Here is a 20888-nt window from a genome sequence, read left to right on the forward strand (position 1 = left end):
TTTTTACATCTTAGGTTGATCTTAAATTGTGGCATTTTATGTTTTGAAGACAAATAAAGCAGCTGAAGCCAGTTTCTGGATAAAAACATCACAAAAGAAAACTGCCAATTTGAAAAATAATTCTGTTTTTATATTGCCTTGGTGTTCACCATGGTTACATAAAATCCTCCTGTTCACACAGTCAGTAAATATTCACCTGCAGTGTGTTTCAAACTTTCCAGGACTGCATTTCAGAATACAAGGATTCAGGTTTGTTTAAAATTAATTTCAAATTAAATATACTAAAATATAAGAAAGTAATGTCTTGTCCTAAAGAAATAGTCATGTTTTTTTCACTTCAGTCAGATGTTAGATTTTTTTAGCTGTTTGATTAAGACTTTGCTTTTTTTCTTTTTCATAAGAAAAACTGAATATTTCCTTTTTTGTTAATTGTTGTTCTTATTCTTTTTCTTCTTCTCTGTGCCAGGCTGAGCTCCACAGATCAAGGTCAAGCCACCTTAAGCCAACCCCAAGCTGCACTCCAAGGTCTGGATTCTTTTGATTGCTTTGAGGACAACCAGAGCATGTTCTCATGTCTTTGCATGTTAGAAAGCTAATATCTGCAGAAACTTCCATACTTCCAATACGATTCAATACACGTTATTTTCCCCTTTGGGAAATTTGTCTTGGACTCCAAGTGCTGCAAACATTCAGCTGCCTCTACATTGGAATCAATAAATCAAATCAATAGAAACAAACACATCAACATACCAATTCAAACCAAAAGACACCGCCACACATATTGTACATTACCCATATCGCACAACATGATGTGTGTCATTATCCTGTGCATGCACAAGCAGCTACCCCCTGTGTTGTAAAATTAATACAAAAGTGGAAGTACCAAAAAACTGTACTTCCTCAAGTGTCCACTTGAGGCTTGCTCTAAATGCTGGTGCTCAAGGGCGACATCTAGTGGATCAAAAAGTTGTACATTCTTCCTTTAAATGTTTTTAATTTCCATTTAAAGTGCAGAATAAATACTTCCTAATTTGATAGTGAGATATATTGTCTGCTGTGTTGAGGTCAGAAGGTCAGAAGGTCAGGGCCTGTTTGTGCCTGAAGGTTCCTGCTGAGGGTTTGTGTTAGCACAGTGTCTGTACAGATCTTAAGTAAACATCAGAAATATTCTTGATGAAACATGAAGTGTAATTGTCGTATAGGTCATCTTTTGCATCCTCACATTTTTAATCAGAATTCAGTTAATGAGAAGGAAATGTCTCATTAGCGACTCGGGTGATGCAATGACTCCAGCGTTAAAGTCTGAGCCGTAAGCTATAACGAGCCGAGCAGCTGTCAGAAGACGTTTCAGCGCTTACATCCCAGAGCTGTTTGGATCTCCGCTGGCAGAATTTGTTCCGACAAGGTGTCCACTTTTTATTTTTATCCTCCATTCCTTCTTCATCCGGCTCTCCAGAGACACAGCAGCACCTTTTTTTTTTTTACCTGCAAAGAGGAAGACTCACCTGTCCTCTGGGGACCACACACACACACACACAGTATGAGCAAGGTCACAGATTTTACTACACGGAGAAGGAAAATCTGTTAATGAAGAGTCAGGTTGGACAACTTTGTGTTCTTCATGGACTAGAATGGTAGAGTTTCTTCAGTAAATACCTACATAGACCCAGCAGTAAGTCTACATTGGACAGGGCAAAAGATGACATGCCGCTTGTCATCATCTCACAACAAAAGTTACAAAACACATTCAAAAACATGCAGCATTGTTTTTCTGAATTTAGAGTTAACAGTTGTGAGTGTACAGTAAGTTTGCATTTGGTCTGCAGCAGCGTTACAGCGAGTTTGCAGCGTCTTTAGGTCAAGTTTGCTGCGAGTTAACTCTTAGTTTATAGTAAGTTTACAGAGACACTGCAATGAGTATAGAGTGATATTACAGTGAGTCTGAGAGTTTTTTTAAGGTGAGTTTACAGTGAGTTTGCAGTTTTTGCAGTGAGTTTATACTCTGTGTGATGTCGTCAGTGAGCTTCAACATGCTTGCAGTATGTAACTTCTCAGTTAGTTAGTTCTCACAGTTAGTGATTTGAGTTTGCATTAAATTTGCAGTATACTTACAGAGCGTTTGCAGTGATTTTACTGTCAGTTCAAAGTGAGTTTACAGGAAGTTTACAGTGACTCTGTCATGAGTTTGCAATGCATTTGCAGTATGCTTACAGTGAGTTTCCCATGGGTTTGCAGTGGAATGACAGTCAATGTACCTTACAGTGAGTTTACAGTGATTTTGCAGTGAGATTTTTGGGTGAATTTACAGCGAGTTTACACTCTGTGATGTCTTAGGGTGAATTGCAATAAGGTTACAATACATTTGCAATGAATTAACAACGAGTCCTCAGTGAGTTTAGTTTGAGTTTCAGTGAGTTTGCATTAAATTTGCAGTATGCTTACAGTGAGTTTCTCGTGTTTGCAGTGAAATTACAGTCAGTGTAGAGGGACATCTTACAGTGAGTATTCAGTGAGTTTACACTGAGCGCACAACAAGGTTATAATGATTGTACAGTGAGTGAGTGTATTGAGTTTGCAGTGAGTGTACAGTAAATTAAGAGTGACTCTTGCTCTAAGTTTCCAGTAAGCTTAGAGTGAGTAAAGAATGTTTAACAATGATTCTGCAGTGAGCTGACAGTGAATTAACAATGAGTTTGCGGTATGTCTGCAGCGATTGTTTAAAGAGATAAATAAGTGGATCAGGTTTAGATGTTCCTGTCCTCCATCTGTAGAGCCACATACTCGATCACATCCTGCAGTGCTATCAGGCTAAAGTGGGTTACATTACCCAATTTCAGACCGAATGACTTCAAATGCTGACCAGGTCAACCAGCTGTTTAACCTTCCTCGTGTGTATATTGTAATATGATTAAGCAGCACATTAAGCAACATTTATTTAGATCAACCTACATCTGTACAGAGGACACGCAGGCCCACACACACACACACACACACACACACACACACACACACGCACACATGCACACACAAACACTGCCGTATGATATTACACTTGTTCTGCACTATACAGCGGGACTGTCCTGATTGTCTTTCAGCTGCAGGGACCTCACTTACACACAGAAACACGCACACACACACACACACACACACACACACACACACACACACACACACACACACACACACACACACACACACACACACACTCATTCACTCAACTCACACAAGTGAGTTCAGTAATGGATCAGACTTTGAAGCTGATAGATTATTGATCAGGGGCCAAGATGGATGATTCTGCTACTTCTGCTGTCCTCAAACATTAACTAAAGAAACAGAAGAAAAAGGAATAGAGGACAAAGAGGAGGGGAGGAGGGGGGGGGGGGGGGGGGGAAAGGGGGGCAGGAGGAGTTGGAGAAAGAAAAGGAGATAGAGGCGCACTTAGCATTTATCTCTGCTCACTGTCTCTGCTGCCCTCTGTTGGACAGAATCAACACTACAGCTTTTAAAAAGCCATGTTGAGAAGATTTTAGAGGTTAGAAGAAAACAAGTGATTGAAGTCATTATATAAATACATATTTCAATGCACCAAACCTTTTACTAAACCTAATATAATACATGTTACTGTAAATCCAACAAAACACTTCTCAGTAAGACTGCAGTTAGATACATTTTGTATCTTTTACAACCTAAAACTGTAGTCTTCATTTTTAAATATATTCTGTTTTGAAGGCAATGATGAGAGATAAAAACATCAAGATTAGAAATTACATTATAACTGTGACTGAAACATGCAACTTTGACAAATACAGTTTGAATATTTAAAGAGAAAAGTAAAGAACGACTTATTAAAAACAAACAAATATGAGAAAAATGTAGACGGAAGATGTATGTTAAGAAAATAACTGTGTTAATGAAATTCAACGATAAGATTATGTGCTCAGTAGCAGCTGCAGGACTGCTTTTGAGCGTTGACATAAACTCTGTTTTCTTGTTTTCAAAGGCATAAAACAGTTGTTAAATAGAGCATGTTGACCTCAGTGAGTCCTCCAGGTTACAGGAACATGTCAGAGCAATGTGTCCTCACGTCGTTTCTGATCAAACTGATGAAGCAGAGAATGAAATAAGAAGACACTGAGGTCACGTTGATGTATGGACGAACCTTACAAACATGCCATTCTGTGTTTCCAGTAACAGATAAGCCGCTGTGAAAACAGGCATCACACACATCTATATAATGTTACACACTGAACTGACTGTTTGGGTCTGTGTATGTGAGTGGGTGGGTCAAGGACAACCAAGTCACGTTGACAACATGAAGGGAGTTCCCACAGTTTTTGGTCATTAGAAGCATCATCCCCCATTTCTCAATAAGAAGTCCATGCTTTGCTTTTGATTTGATGTAAAAGTCCAAAAAAGGGTTTCACTCTATGGTACCAATAAAAAAAGAAGAAGGAAATTTTAAGTCACAGAGGTGCATGGACAAGTTACAACCGTCTTGGGAACGCCTGTGGAGCTCTTTAAAGGCTTTATATGTGATTTTTTTACACTTAAATGTAATATAAATCCAGTATATCCTCTGAAAATAACTCTGTGAGTCATGACTGTCTACAATGGGTGTAACACCCGAGTCCCACTGTCTGTGATGTTTTCAGAGTCCTATCTTCACTTTGTTTACATCGCCGGGACGGCCGGCTGACTCCTCCCCTCTCGTATAAAAGTTGTTTAATTGAGGGACTAGAGAAAAGAAGAATAACATACTGTACTCACTGCTTAACTGTGTTTCTAGATCATGCTCATTTCAGGTAAATTTACATGCAGTGTGAAGATACCAGCATAATAAAGATCGCTAGCATTAGCATGCTAACACAACAATGCACCGCAAGTTGTTTTGGTTTCATGCTGGTGCTCAAAGGCGACCTCTGCTGGATCAAAAAATCACATATAAAGCCTTTAAACTAGCTATAGAAATGTAGCAACTAGCAGTGCTAGACTGCAGTGCCCTAAATCTCATACTCTCACTCACATAGATGGGTAATAAAGAGTTACTAATTTGACCTAACAAACTTGTCTTTGGACTGTGGGAGGAAGCTTGGAGGGATCCCACAAATGCACAGGGAGGACATGCCGACTTCCTGCAGAAAGGTCCCACTGTGCTGCCCTGATCTCCTCAGTTATAAGGCCATGAATAAGAAAGTAGGACAGACAGGTAGTGTGAAAGACAGACAGGCAGATAGGTAGTTAGTGGGACAGAGGGACAGACATACAGACAGACTGATAGAAATATATCTGCAGTAAAATGGTTCAGTTTCTTGTCTGAAGGTTGTTCAGGACGCCCAGTGAAAGTGAAGAAATCTCTGAGCTTTCCAGAAATGTGAGACCTCGTTAATGGAGGGAAAACACCCACACACTCCTGTACACAGACACACACACACACACACACACACACACACACACACACACTGAAATACAGACCCGTCAAACACACACTAATGGGGTCTTTTAGTCTAAAAAAAGAAGCGACTTCCGGAGATTTTTCACTCATTATTTGGTTGTTAATGCTGTCCTTAAATGTCAGAGCAGTAGAGAGCAGAATCACACACACACACACACACACACACACACACACACACACAGCTCTCTCAGGTTGCAGTATGAAGGACAGGCAGTGTTATTGCCCTGGTTAAAGCTTCTCTATATGCGCCTGCATCTAGGCTAACGCTAACACACACACACACACACACACACACACACACACACACACACACACACACACACACACACACACACACACACACACACACACACACACATTAGCAGCTCTAGACTTGTGAGGACCATTTATTGATGGAATTCATGTTTCGGTCCTCAGGGAAAAAAAACCTCATAGCCACGATACAAGTAAACAGAAGAAATGTTTGTTATTGACAACAGTTCGAGACAGAGAGCTGTAAAGTACAGTGCAATAAAAAAAACACAACAGAGTGCAGAAAAGACACATAGACAGGCATTGAGTGCAGCAAAGAAACATTACAGTGTGAGACACGGTACAGTGAACTAATGAAATGCAGCACGGTGAAAGGAAGTGTGATAAAAAAAAAAACCCTGCAGTGTAGTGCAGTAAAATCGAAGTGCCAAGGAATACAGTAAAGAAACACACCAAAGTGGAGTCACAATAAAAACAGCAGAGGGCAGTAGAGGAAATTACCAAATGTAGTACAGAATGGCAGAAAAGGGCAACGAAGATATAAAGGTACAGAGGGCTTTAAAACATTCAGAAAGTTAGAGTAACACTGTAGACAATGACTATAGTACAAATGTTTTTTCTGTTGAACACTGACATCTATTTTTGCTTCTTCCTTTCATTATTATAGATGCTAAAAATTGTGTTTAATTTTATTGATATAGTTGTGATCAGTGACTGAACAGAAACAGGAAGCCATCCTCTCAGATGAGTGTCTGTGAGCTGAGACCCCCCCCCCCCCCTCCCCCCTCCATTCAGCTCTATAAGAGACGCACAGTCAGCAGAAACACAGGACTCACCTGAACACCACCTGTGATCCTCAGCTGTGATCCGCCTCTGTTTGGACTCCTTGCTGTGTTTGACGGGTATGTTTCAAGTTTTCTCACCCCAGTTTCTTGATGCTGGTGGACCGTCGTTGCTGCTTGCCTCATGACAAACAGATGATGCTCTGCAGAGAGAGGAGATTAACCAGTCGTGTTTTTATCACTTACATAAATCGGATCTTTGGTAAATGTGCAGGAAGCCACGGATGCTATAATCCAGTGGGCGACTGTGTGTGTGTGTTTGTGGATAATTGTTTAAAAGGATTGTTATCAGTAGTTTGAGGCTTTTGGAGGCTCGGGCTTCTGTTCGTTCTTAATCACAGTTTGTGGATTTGACTAAAGCGAAGAGGAAAGAATAACAAAGAAGAGCAGTCCAAACGGGCACGTCTGAGATTAATAACAACCACATTTCTTTGAGTGTCCTGCACAGATTCATCAGGTCACTATTATAACACAGCAGGTATATCATGTTTGATATTCCATCAAAAACATATTTCTTCAGATAGCTCATTTAAAATGAAATTTAAAGATTTTTTGTATATAAATATATATAAAAAGGAAAAATGACACAACATTATTATTGCAGATCTCTACAGCTTACCACTGCTGGTTTGTGTTGCAGGTAAATGAATCAAGTTGCAATCATGCATATCCGTCGTTGCCTGCATCTGATCCTGACTGACATCTGGACTCTATCTTGTTTACATCACTTCTTGCTGGAGTTCTTAGGCACTGCCCTCTTCCTGTCTGCCAGCCTATCAGCTGTCTTAACATTCCCCCTAGCCACTGGAAGGCAGCAACTGAATCTGAGGTCTGAGGGCAACCAGAGCAACATAAGCAATTTGTTCTACCTGGGAAATGTGTGTAACCAGAGCAACCTGAACAACCTAGTTGATCAGAGTGACCTGTGCAACCAAAGCAACCTGAGCAGCGAGACCAATCAGTGGAACTTGAGCAACCTGTGCAACATGTGCATCCAAAGAAGCCTGTGCAATGAGAGCAACCTGATTGAAAAGATCAACCTAGGCAACAACCAGCGCAAGCTCTGTAATCATCGCCACCTGATCTCCCTACCTGTCTCACCTCCGAGCTGTCTGCAGGTGGCGCTGGTGTTTGGTCTGTCACTTGCGATGGCAGCATTCTGCGTGGGCGGGGAAGTCCACCTGAACCCAGCGGTTACTATAGTAATGCTCCTTACCCTTAGGCTCCGCCCATGGAGGGCAGCCCTATATGTGATTGGACAGCTTCTAGGGGGCGTGGCTTCTGCTGCACTTCTGCTGCTGCTGACTGGAGACGTGACTCCAGCCGTCAACCAGGTGAGCATCTGTGTGGTCGCCCATCAGCGAATCGGAACGCAACTAACTCGAGCTGAATAACTAATCTGCCTGTTCTGTTTAGGTTGTTCCAGGTGTTCAGCTCCACCAGGCCGTCACCGTGGAAACACTGGCAACTTTCCAGCTTGCCCTGGTGGTCTTGGCCATGGTTGATGCCTCCCTTCCAGCTGTGGTGTCAAACATGCTGGTTGGCCTGGCTGTCAGTCTGGGTCATTTAATTGCAGTAAGTCTCGACTGAGCTGCAGATTTTAAAATCCTGTGATTTCTGATCAGACCATGCCCCCCTTAACTTGAAGAACACCTGTGAAACAGCGGAGTGATTTTATGTCAAACATGAGCTGTTTTAAGCTTATGAGACATTATTTACAACAAAACTGAGACATAAACCTGATTTCCATGTTTAAAGTAATTCCGCAAATACGTAACTACTGAAGGTCTTATTGATGTGATCAGCTGAAAAACATGTGATGGCACTGTGGTGCTTCTCTTCTCTTATAAACAATCTTTGGAAGAGAACAGACAACAGAGAGCTCCTTTTTATTATAAACTTCGCCCCTTGAGGCCTTCGCTCACTGAGTCTCTTTTCTTTGTCTTAAATTGCTGCACCTTTGAAAATAAACTTTTTAAAACTTGCATTCTCTCTAATGCCCAGCAGGGAGCGACTCCACCTTTTCCAAAGGATTGATTAGAAGACAAAACAATTTATTTGTTTTAAAGGTTTAATTGTAGGCTTTTTATGCCTTTATTTGAAAGATATGGCCGTGAGAAATCGGGGAGAGAGAGCATGGGGAATGAACTGCGGAAAACGAGCCACAGGGTGGTTTCGAACCAGGGCTGCAGACACTAACCACTACGCTACCGGAGCCTCAAAATGAGCCAATTTCTCAGTTGATTTATAACATCAGGAAACACTTTCCTAATGAGATTATGGTCTTAAATTTAACTTTTGTTTAGTTAATTTTTAAATGATGTTCATCATAAATTATGGTCCCAAAGTCAAATAGGACATAACGCTGTGGATGACTACCGGTGATGAACAAGTAGCTAAAACATTTCCTGCCTCTCTCGAATATGGCTCCAAAACAGTAGCATGCTCACCTTTCTGAAACAGTACTCTCTCTCTCTCTCTCTCTCTCTCTCTCTCTCTCTCTCTCTCAAGGTGAGTGTGACAGGATGTGGGATGAATCCGGCTCGTTCATTCGGTCCAGCTGTCGTCACTCTCGACTTCAACAACCACTGGGTCAGGAAACACACGCACAAACACACGCACAAAACCACACGGACACATGAAGTGTCATTCTGAAACTCTGCTTTGATTGGCTGTTTCTCCTCAGGTGTTCTGGGTGGGGCCCGGTCTTGGGGCGTGTCTTGCTGCTCTCCTGAACGACCTGTTGCTTCGGCCACGTTGGCATCGTCCGAGAGACTGGTGGGCGGAGCTAAAACAGCTGTATGTGTTGACAGGGAAACAGCAGCAGATGGCGCTGTCACACAGTCCATGACCCTGCACACACACACATACTTGTTTTCATCACTAAGGAGAACTTCAAACAAATGAAACTAAAGGAGGACGCCATTTTTTCTTCCTCTTTATTCTTGATAATCGTAACTCCAGTAGAAACAGCAGTTCCATAGACTTTCTGGTTACAGGATCACCTTCTTCTTCTTAAGAATTGTATCTTTCTATGTGTACCTCCCCGCATATGTGCAATATTCAGTTTTTTATATTCATCAACTAAAACATTTAATAAAAATGGCTCTTAAGGATATTTACTTTTCAATTTGTTTCTATTCTCACTGATTATATTTACCCACTTTTTTATTTAAACTTTTTAGATATTTTTCCTCAAATGTTAAAATATTTATTTCATATTTACATTATTTATGTCATTACATGATAACTATACTTAAGTAAATTGCTAAAACTATTTAAAACTTTTTTTTAAATGCAATCTTTTTAATAGTGTTTAAAAATTATGACTGAAACCATTGTGTCTTAAATTTATATTCCAAATCAAACCTTTAGAAAGTTGGAATTAAAATGTCACCTTTACCCAACATTGACTTTCAAATGTATTTTTCTCATTTTAAATAAAAACTTCCAATCGATGCCATTTACTTTCATTTATTTTCTCTATTCGTTTCAGAAATGTAAACACAAAATTGGTAAATGCAAAGACAAAAGGAAACCCTTAATGTTTCTACAGTGACAGATGGAGCTCACAATGATCCTATTAACACACACACACACACACACACACACACACCATGTCAGCCATGTCTTACTATAGAAACCATCCACTTCTTCACAGTTTTCAGAGGAAACGTTCAATTCTTTCTTTCTTTATTAGGATCTCCATTATCAACAGCATAAGCATCAGGGGGTCTTGCTGGGGTCACATACAGTCATACACACTTATACACAGTACAATATAACAAAGACAAACAGCAACACCACAGCCCCTCTCATACGAATTCAAGTTCATACAGATAGATGAAGAAAATAGTCATCCATTTTACAGACAATCTGCAAAGGAACACACAATCATCCTCCTCACTTTTTTCCTTCATAGACTGGGTAATCAGACACAGGTGAGACTAACAAGACACAGGTGAGGACAATGGGGGCAATCAAAGCTGGAGGGAAACACACAGGCAGGAAGAAACACTATAGACATAATACACAGGGGGTAAAAACTACAACATAGAAACACAGAAAACTCATGAATGTAACAATATACACTAAAACATAGAAACACAAGGATAAGAAATTACAAAATAAAAGCACTAAAGATAACACACAAGGGTAAACAAGCAACACTGGGAAAGAATGAGAACTAAAACAAGCAAAATACATCTAAACTCTGAACTACAAAACTAAACCAGACCAAATCATGACAGTAGTGAAGTCTGCTGCTGCAGCCCACCCTTAGGACAATCAGAACCAATACAGTTTATGGTGTTTGATTAATCAAATGAATACATAATTAAATTAGCTAATACATACTAAAGTTATTCATAGAGAAATACTAAAAATGATTAAATATGTTTTCAGATTAAATGTATTCAAGCTGATAGTTGTGTTATTTTGCTGATCAGCAGAAAAAAAATAGCAAAAAGATAAAGAAAGAAAGAAATTCAATAGAAAGACTGAAAGTCAAAAAATAAGGGAGGAAATAAGGGCAGAAGGGCAGAAGGTATATGAGCTTAATTTGCCCTACATGTAGCCTCACAGGTAGCACTTCCTTTCATGCAGTGTAACCCCGCCTCCTTCTGTTTGACTGGGAGACTTGTGCACTAAGATGAAAGAAATCAAACCATGTGATTGGTGGAGACACCCTTCAGCCTGTGAGACTCCACTCAGGGGCAACAAATCCTTACACTCTCCTGGAGGGGGATGAGAAGGATTAAAGCAGATTACAGTTTACACCAGCAGAGGAGAAGTGGAAAGACCAGTACAGAGAACCATTGGACCCAATTGGACCATACTGGACTAACTGGGCTAAACTATACCAAACTGGGCCAAGCTGGAGTAACTGGACAGATTGGACCGAAGTGGACTAGGGCCAACTAAATTTGGGTAGTAACTTACTGGACTGAGCTGGGTGGTGGTCTTGGAAGTGGAGGTGGAGGTGGAGCAGACTGAGGTGGGCTGTACAGGTCCAAACTGGTCTGAGCCGGTCCAAACTGGTCTGGGGAACAGGCAGGCAACTGGATGGATGGTTTTCAGGCGTACGGGGCGGGGAAGGCAGGTGGAGCTTTTGAACCCCAGACCTTTTTGAGGCAACCTCAGACGGTGGTGAGGATCCTCTGCTGGGTGAGTGTGATGACGATGACTATATCAACAGGATGTGTGTGCTCGGAAAACATTATAACTATCAAATATAACTGAATGAATCTTCATGTGAAAGACAAAACAAGCTCACCTGTGAGGCAACCCAGATGAGGTCACACTGGTGAGGTCCCAACGTTTGAGTCCAGGTGCTCTGAGTGGGCGGGGCTACTTGTCACAACAGTGAAATAAATTAATTTCACTCTGTAAAATATTTGTTTTGGTGATGTAGCTGAACTGCTGTGGCTTCTGAGCTAACCAGCAACATGCTAGTTAGCTAAGCCGATGCTAATAACTCACTATTCTGTTTTATATATCACGTTAAAAGTGTTTTAGTTGGGTTTGTTAGTTATTTTCATTTTACTAAAAGCTTAATTTATGTTGGTTTTAATGGTTTATAAGTACAGAAAACCCTTACAGGAAATGTATCTTTACATTTTATTTGACTTCATTTTCCTGCGATAACAAGTACATTTTTGTTATTTTCTCAATATCTTTTTAACTAAATAACTGCTGGTTACCTGTGATAGAGTTCAGTTCAGTTGTTACACAAGATTTCTAAACATTTACTCGCTATCATGGGAAAACCAATGTTGCTGTCTCAAGATAATGGGAACGTAAATCAGAGATCTTGGGAAACAACCTGGAATCATGGGTCAATTGAGTGAATTAAAATGTATGAATCTATGTCCATTTAGGGCTTCCGTAGACTTTAAAAGTTGGTTATCGCAACTTTTTGTCTAGCATTATTTTTAATTCTGAATTTAGTTTGGTCTTGGTTTGTTAGCACTGGTTTGTTTTACCAAGTTATTTACTTTCATGTTTTACTTACTTAATATAAGTTGAGCTCTGTAACTGTTAGTTAGGTTAGTTTATTGAACCTTTAGGTCCTGTTTAGTTCAGGTTTCTTCATGGTTTATATCAGGTTAGTTAAGGTTTGTCGTCTTGAAGCTCGGTTTGAGATGTTATGTATACTATGTGTGTGAATTGGAGTTTGAGTGCGTGTGTGTGTTGGTCATGAGACTGGTGTTAACATTCCTGAGGCTCAACACAAGACTCCTCCAACAAGACCTCATTTTGTCAAACTGTAGCTGCTCTGATTGCACAAGACAGTGTGCTTTAACTAAATGGTTTGCTGAGTATAGACAGTGTGATCTGTTTGGACAGTTTATATTAAAAGGATGTTAGTAGCATTGACCAACAAGCAACAACCTCTGGAGTTAAAACATTAAGGCAATGCGAAAGTAGAAAACACTGTAGTTCATTAAGCGTCCACTTGAGGCTGGCTTCAAGATCAACAGAGTACATACTCCCATTTCTACAGCAGAAAATAACATCCAGCCTTGTACAAGAATACAACTTTGGTCTGATTAGCTGATGTCCTCATGGGCACACATTGTAGTGTGTTGATTTTTTTATAACACATTTAATCTAAGAACGATAGGAGTTATGCATAGCTAGGTGCAAGACTGACCTGATTGATGGTTGGGCGCCTTGTTGCAGTTTAATAGGAGGCTTAAAACACGCCTCAGCTGCAGCTCTTTGGCTGTCATAAGTTAGGATAAGACATGATTTCCAGCATGGCAACCACCATCATCGTGCCTCCAGAGCCCCCTGCAGTGATATCACTCAGGCTTCATCCACTTGTATTCACATTTATGGTCTATATTGACCAGTTAATTAGGAACGCCTTAAGCTCAAGTCATCTTCTATTTTAACTCAGTTCCATTCTGTTTTCAAAGTAAATTTTATCGTTGATAAACCATTGATTTTAACAGTTTACACCTTTCTGATCTGAATAGCTTCTTAGTGTTAGCATCTAGCTTCTTTTTCCAAGCGTGGATTCTTCGGTTAGCATTCAGCCAGCTCTCTTGTGTTTTTCTTTCCAGCTCTTCTCGATCGTGATCCTCGGCTGCATTGCCAATGAGGGTTACGTCAACCGTCCTGAAGAGGTTGAAGAGTTCTGCATCTTCAACCGCAACCAAAATGTCTGTAACTTTTCTGTCGCCACGGGAACTCTGTGTTTCCTCTGCTGCAGCGCTTTCCTGGCGCTGGACCTCTACTTTCCTCAAATAAGCGGCGTTAAGGACAGGAAGAAGGCTGTTATGGCTGATATTGGCGTGTCAGGTGAGACTCTCACATTATTTACCAGTTTTGCAGACACTTGTAACCTTTGATCTCAACGTGGTAGTTTACCGTGTAGTTTGTGAACTAACCTGTCTACTAACCTTGTGTATCCTGTGATCTTTACCCAATTAGTAACCATGCGTAACCTTTTAACCTTACCTGTTCACCAACCATATGTTACCTGTGATCTTTGCTCATTTAAAAACTCTGTGTAACATTATTTTATACCTGTTTAGTTGACATGTGTAGGCTGTGATATTTACCTGTTTTATAACCATGATTTAATCTTTACTTGATTGGTATATCTGTGGCCAATGATATGTACCTGTTGAATAAACCCTGTGTAATTTTAGGGTCTCTAATTTAACCTGTATGCTGAAAATGTAACTTTTGATTTTTACCTGTTGAGTAACCGTGTGACACCTGAACTCTTCACCATAGTGAACATGAAGTAATCCTCACCTGTCTTGTTTGATTACCACGAGTAACCTTTGATTTTTCCCAGCATATGCATGTACAGTATGTGTTACCTGGGATACTTTACCTGTTTTGTAACCAGGTGCTGCCTGTGTTTTTCTATAGCTGTCTGGTCTCTGGTCTGGTTCCTGGGTTTCTGTTTTCTGGCCAATCAGTGGCAGGTATCTAAAGAAGAAGACAACCCTTTAAATGAAGGTGCAGATGCTGCGAGAGCTGCTATCATCTTCTGCTTCTTCTCTGTTTTTTCCTGGGTATGTACCTGAACTAATCACCTGAACACATGACACTCACTTGAGCCAGCACATACTGAAAAACTGTCGAACCCTGTGGTTTAATATGAATCTAAAGGTCCCATATTCTTCTTTGTCTGGTTTTATTTGCTCTTTAGTGTGTTTTCCAAGTGTCCTGTGCATGTTTAGGCACATCTATGTGCAAAAATTCAAAGTCCGTGGAAACGTGGCTTCTCCCACCTCCTCCTGTTAGTTGTAGCATTAGCTGCACGTAACGCTCGGTTCTAGCCCCCCTCGATAAAAATTTGTCAGTGCGGCGTCATTGTCAGTGTGAGATCACTGATCTAAGCCCATTGGCTCGTTGTGGCAAACCCTGCAGCTCATGTGGAAATTTCCGAGACACGTGCTGAGCAACTGACCAATAACGACAGAGCGGATCGTCAGACCAATCAGAGCAGACTTGGCCCACGTGGGGTCTAACAGTGTGGGCTCAACAGAGTGTAGCTGACTGACTCAGAGCGTAGAGGGAGCAAGGAGGAGCAGACACTTTTTTAGAACTTTAGCTATTGTGAACGTACAAAAGTAGGAACATAGATTAAATATACAAACCCCAAAAAGGGCAGAATATGAACTCTTTAATACAATTTATTTAGTATGGGTTCTGCTATACTACCTTACACCGACACTGTAAAATGTGTCCAATGAAAATTACGCTGGCTTAGACAGCTCAACTCGATGAATCTCAAGAAAACATTAGTGATTTGTTGTGATTTTGAGTTTCTAAATCCCCAAAAAACATCGGGGGGTTTATGATGAAAACATTCAGGAAAGACATTTTCTGTTTTTCTCCCAGTAATCATCATGGAAATTCAAACTTAGTCAACTTTTGACTTCAGTTTCTTTTTTCTGGAGCTTTTGACCTCAACATGTGATCACACAACATGTGGACTCAGTGGTATGAGTAAAGGTCACATGATGACCTCTGACTGATTGAAATTGAATTGAAAGCTGTGGGAGAACAGACTGTCAGGTGACTTAACACTCTTCTCTCCTCTGTCTGTGTTCATGTGTGTTTTCTGTGACCTGTGTTGTGTTGTAATGTGTGTGTGTGTGTGTGTGTGTGTGTGTGTATGTGTTTTCTATGTCGTAATTTGTGTAATTGTGCGTGATGTGTTGTACAGGGAGGTCTCACTCTGCTGTCCATGGAGCGCCTGAAGAGAGTCTCATTCGAAGAAGAATACAACAAACTATTCAGCCCGCCGATTGCTTGAGACACACACACACACACACCATGACGCATGCACACACACACAAACAAATAACCTCACCTTTCTCCTTCAGCCAATCGGAGACCAGCATCCCCGTGCCTCCTGCTTCCTTCTCAGCATTGGCTGCCTGAAGTGCCTGTAATCCAAAGTGCCTTCTGTGATGTTTGTTTTCCTCAGCAGTGTTTTTCCTTTTCATTATTATTGATATTATTATTAGACAGTAATGTCCTGATATTTACAATGATGTCATCCTATATTTTGATCCATTACAATGACGTTATGACCTGTGATGAAGATTAAAGTTATAAACTATGGCACTGTGTCTTTATAAAGTTCATGAAGGATCTATTATAGTCACCTTAATGTCATCCTGATGTCACTGTGATGTCACGTTTCCTCTGCGTTGTCCTATAATTTTGCTTTTTTCAGACTGAAAGACCTCATTTTGAATCGATCACTTTGATGCATATTGATTCTGAATGATATCATACTACACATTAGAAAAACCATCTGATGCAGAATAGTACCTGATGAAACAATAGGACGTAATACTGTAAAATACAATATAATAGTATAATAAACGAACCTGAGATCCACTGCTAGCGATGCCGCATTGCCGGCAACGAGGAGAGACAGAGAGACCTTGGACAAGAGCAAAGATCTATCATATCAGTTGTTCCCTTGGCCGTGGTTAGGGTTAGGGGTTATAGTATAATGTTTACATGGACGGGACGGCTTTGTGTATTAAACTGTTTTAGTCCAGGACTAGAGAAAATTAGAATAACATACTCACTGCTTATTTGGATGCCATGTAAGTATCTTTAGATCACGGGCGTTCAGTGTCAATGTATGTGCAATATGAAGCTACAGGCTAACTAAAATGTGCTAACATTATCCTGCTAACACAAAAATGCAGGCCACAGGTGATTGCAGCTTGAGCAAAAGACATTTCTGTCCACCACTTGTGCTTAATGGTGCTTAATTCCTTCGTGTGAACGTGTGTGGAGAGAGGTTGGAGGTGTGTCGCTGGAGGAGAGCGGAGGCTTCAGTACGGCGGAGGTGTCGCAGTTTGTTTTGGTTTCATGCTGGTGCTCAAGGGCGACATCTACTGGATCAAAAAGTTGCACGTTCTTCCTTTAACTATCTAGTATTTGGGATTAAGAGGGATCTTGTCAGAAACTAAATATGTAATCTTTATTACTATGTTCTTATGTTTAAGGTGTAAGGAAGCAGTGTTAATAATGTTTGATGGTTTGAATCTTTTATGACCTCAATGCATGTTCAAAAGTTTAAAGGTTTAATCCCTCTGAGTAGTGAATTTAGAGGGATCTCATATCAGAAACTAAATACGTTATCTTCATTATTATGTGTCGTTTGGTATATAATCGACTGAAAGTGAAAAATTATGTATTTTTGAAACCTTAGAGGGAGCTCTTTTTATTTTCTCAGGGAGGCTCAGGGGCTACGATCTGCCACCTCTCCACTAGATGGCAGTAAATCTTTCAAACAGCTCATAAAGGTTGACTAATTATGTAAATGTGTTACGTTTTTTTTAAGATGACCATGGAGAACAACAAGCTTAACAAACTGTGATGAAACTCACACAGTCAAACTAAAACAGAAAATATTTAGAAATTATGTTTTTTACAATATATTGATTCAGTTAATTTAACAGAAAAGGTTTTTCCCCAATTTCCTCATTAAATAACTGATTTGATCAATAATCAACGTAGATCAGTTATTTACTGATTACTGGAATCCAAAGGAAACAAGAACATCCCAAACCTCGGTCTAACTTTATGTGTCCGAGGAAGCTGTGTTAATAAAGTTTGATCATTTGAATTTTCAATAACATAATGAATTTTTTAAAAGTTTAAAGGTTCACATCCTTTTTGCTGAGATAAAGCTTGACAGTTTGAATCCTCTGCCATGTAGCCATTTTGATGAGGTGGAAGGTTTGAATCCTTTGCCTGCTGAAGCCGAGTTGATAAAGTTTGATTGTTTGAGTCCTCGTTGTTGCTGTGTTGATAATCCGGTCCACTTTAATCATATAGCCCATTTTTAAAAACACTTAAGTTTACTGAAGTGCTGCACAGTGAAAAAGAGCAGATATAAAAACATCTGACAGGTAAGGGACACATATTAGTGTTAGAAAACCATGGTCAAGTGTCTTTTGCTGAATATGTGACCTTTAAATCGTCTCTGTTGTGGAGCCATGTTGATGAAGTTTCAAAGTTTGATTTCTTTAAATCCTTTTTGTGTCTCTAGGCCATCCAGTGTCTTCTGGCCGTCTACAAGTTCAAACTTGGAGCCGATTCTGTCACATACAATCAGGAGTACGTCGACCCAAGCATACAGGAAGCTTTTGATGAAGCCCTGCCCACTGATGAGTAAATGGGCGGGGCCTACAGTGTGACAGACAGGTGTTGTTTGTGCTGTTCAGATATCATAACATATTTAGAGACACTAAGAACATTGAAACAAAACAACAGTGCCAGTTTGATGATGCACTCCACCAGTTTGCATGGCCTCTTTGTCAACAGCCAATTACAGAAGATTTAAATGACTATACGTCTTAACTTGTGCTTAAACAGAGACAGTATGTAGAAAGTATGTTAGAGACCTGGATTCTTACTTTTAGCCTATTAGCAACCAAGGCTCATTAGCAAAATAATCTTAACTCGTTAGCAGCAGCCAAATGAGGTCTAATGGTGGCTGACTAGCCGACTGATGTTAGCATGTTAGCAACAGAAAAACAGTAGCAAAATAAGTTTAGGTTGTTACAATGAAGATTAAAGTCAATTGGACCAAACATGTTTGTTGTTGTTGTTGTCTTCTGAACAATATTGGGCTAATTTCAATCTTAAATCTCCTGTTTACAATCTACAACATTTACATTTTTTTAATTATGGATAACACGTATTGTTTTGGAAATCAAAACAGAGCTGTTTAAAAAATAAAAATACCCCTCGTAAAGTGTGTGCCAGTGATGACAATAACTAATCAGACCTATTTAGTTTTTTGTACCAGGCTGTAAACATGTTAAAACTGCTTTTTTTGGCTGTTGTGTGTATGTGACTTCCGGTGTTCCTGGAGCCAGCCTCTAGTGGACACTCGACGAACTGCAGGATTTTGCAGTATCTTCATTTTTCAAGACCGGAGCGAATCAATAAACCCCCTGCTGGTTGGAGGACTAAACTGAACTTTATTAACTGCTTGACAAAATGAGACAAAAGCACAACACTCTGTGAGTTTGACTCTTTGATAGCTCTTGATTTATTCATTACAGTCACTGAAATATCTTGAAATAATATAAAATGTTCTGTGTGAAATAAATCCTCACCAACAACAAACTGAACTTTAAAAACAAACCTAGAGCTGGAATACTTGGGTTAAGTGATTGATAAGCAGATTAGTATATGACTGAGTCTTTATTAGAAACATAAAGTCAAGAAGAAACAGCTTTCGCAGATTTAAGTGAACTCACAATGAATGAATTGTTTAGTTTATTTTGGCGCCATGGAGACAGGAAACAACAAGTCGTACTGTGAACTCACCTGAGGGGAAACAGTTCTAATGCAGCCAAATACTGAAACACTGACTAAATGCCTGAAGCCAGGTTAAAACGTTAGATAACATTAAAAGTCAGACAATAATTTTTCTGTTGTTTGCTAGCAGACCAAAATAACACGGAGACTCATTTTTTAAATACAAAGCCAATGCAGGGCATGAAGTGTTTCCCCTCAGGTGTGGGTAGTACTTAATGAGCTCTGTCTCCATTTTTGAATGAATGACAGATTTATCTTCTAGGTATTTGTGGATTAACAGTTGAATCACTGAGTCAGACTGAATCGAAGTTAAATCTGGAGCTTAAAGTGTTCATCACTTTGTTTAGAGTCTGAATGTGTCTGGAGGAAGAGGGACATCTGACCTGGTTTGACTCTAACAGTCAGAGATGTGACAAACATGGACAGTGATTCTGATTATTTTCTTCAATAGCTGTGACAAACATATCTTAAACAGCGGGAAGATGTTTAATGTCTAATACAACCAGGGCCACGCTTCTCAAAATTAATCTGACCGGGTACTGGATTGGACAAAATCTATTTTATTGTTTTTCTGATTAAAATATCCAGTTTTTGCCAGCATGAATGGGATAACTATCAATCAAAATATCAGTACTACAAAATGAAAGACAACTTTTAAAGATGTCAGTATTTTCCCAGTCAATTAATCTTTATTTGTATAGTGGCTCTTCATAACAAGTGTTATCTGGAGACGCTTTACAAAAGAGCAGATGGGATAATATGCAGGAAGGATTCCTCCTTTGTATTCCTCGCATTTCTGTTGTCCACACTTCCTTTCCGCTGAGGTGGAGGTCGGAGCAGGCCGTGCATGAATGAGAATGGAGGTGGTTGAGGGGACGACACATTTCGATGGATGTGGCTTGGCGTCAGGGACGTTCGGTGGTAGTATTGCCAGATCAGAAAATTAAGAAGGAATAGTGAATCCTGGACCCCAAAACTCTCATCAACTGATAATGGACACCAAGTATAGTTTTATCTCTCAAACTAAAGCCTGGTCCACAAGCAGGTATTTTTGAAAACTTAGCTTTTTCACATTGCTAACTGGACTCTTTACATGCGCACAGATACATACACAGTTGCTCTCCCACTATGTCGACAAGCAGAGGCGCCTGAATGGACAACTTTGAAAAGGAAATGGACATTCAGAAGAATGGCAGGAAAAGTTTTGCATGTCAAGGTCTTCGTTTTTGACTTGGCATGCTCATGACAGCCGTAACAGTGTTTTAATATGGACGAAGATGTTTTTGAGAACTTGTGGTCGAGAAAACTGCCCGCCTATGCGTGGACCAGGCTTTATTCCTTGAACTTTACACTTAAATGTAATGCGATCATTCACTCCTCCTGTAACCAGAATAGATCTTAGATACACCTTGGAACATATTCATTTAAACATAGGGCCAAGGGTGAAAAACACCAGGATTTGAAGTTGGTGTATTTGTCGAGTATCGTCCTATGGTGTGTGAAACTCAGAG

The 20888-nt window shown here is 40.0% G+C and overlaps 2 protein-coding genes across 3 annotated transcripts; both read left to right on the forward strand.

Moving 5' to 3' along the window:
* The first annotated feature begins 6477 nt into the window (after positions 1-6477).
* LOC109989326 (aquaporin-1) lies at positions 6478-9988 on the forward strand. Its single transcript, XM_020641032.3, has 5 exons — positions 6478-6606; positions 7187-7880; positions 7963-8121; positions 9058-9138; positions 9233-9988. Exons 2-5 carry the CDS (start codon positions 7191-7193, stop codon positions 9395-9397), a joined length of 1095 nt encoding a protein of 364 aa, XP_020496688.2. The 5' UTR covers positions 6478-6606; positions 7187-7190; the 3' UTR covers positions 9398-9988.
* A 1292-nt stretch (positions 9989-11280) lies between these two features.
* Positions 11281-19112, forward strand: syngr1a (synaptogyrin 1a). Of its 2 annotated transcripts, none has more exons than XM_065965122.1 (4): positions 11281-11712; positions 13617-13854; positions 14437-14582; positions 18098-19112. In XM_065965122.1, the coding sequence occupies exons 1-4, from the start codon at positions 11611-11613 to the stop codon at positions 18221-18223; spliced, it is 612 nt and encodes a 203-aa protein (XP_065821194.1). In that variant the 5' UTR covers positions 11281-11610; the 3' UTR covers positions 18224-19112. The 2 variants fall into 2 exon arrangements, with proteins under 2 accessions (XP_065821194.1, XP_020496692.1); XM_020641036.3 differs by lacking the exon at positions 18098-19112 and adding an exon at positions 15743-16143 and having other exon boundaries at positions 11285-11712.
* The last annotated feature ends 1776 nt before the right edge of the window (positions 19113-20888 follow it).

Source organism: Labrus bergylta, chromosome 16 (assembly GCF_963930695.1).
Source record: "Labrus bergylta chromosome 16, fLabBer1.1, whole genome shotgun sequence".
Taxonomy (NCBI): Eukaryota; Metazoa; Chordata; class Actinopteri; order Labriformes; family Labridae; genus Labrus; species Labrus bergylta.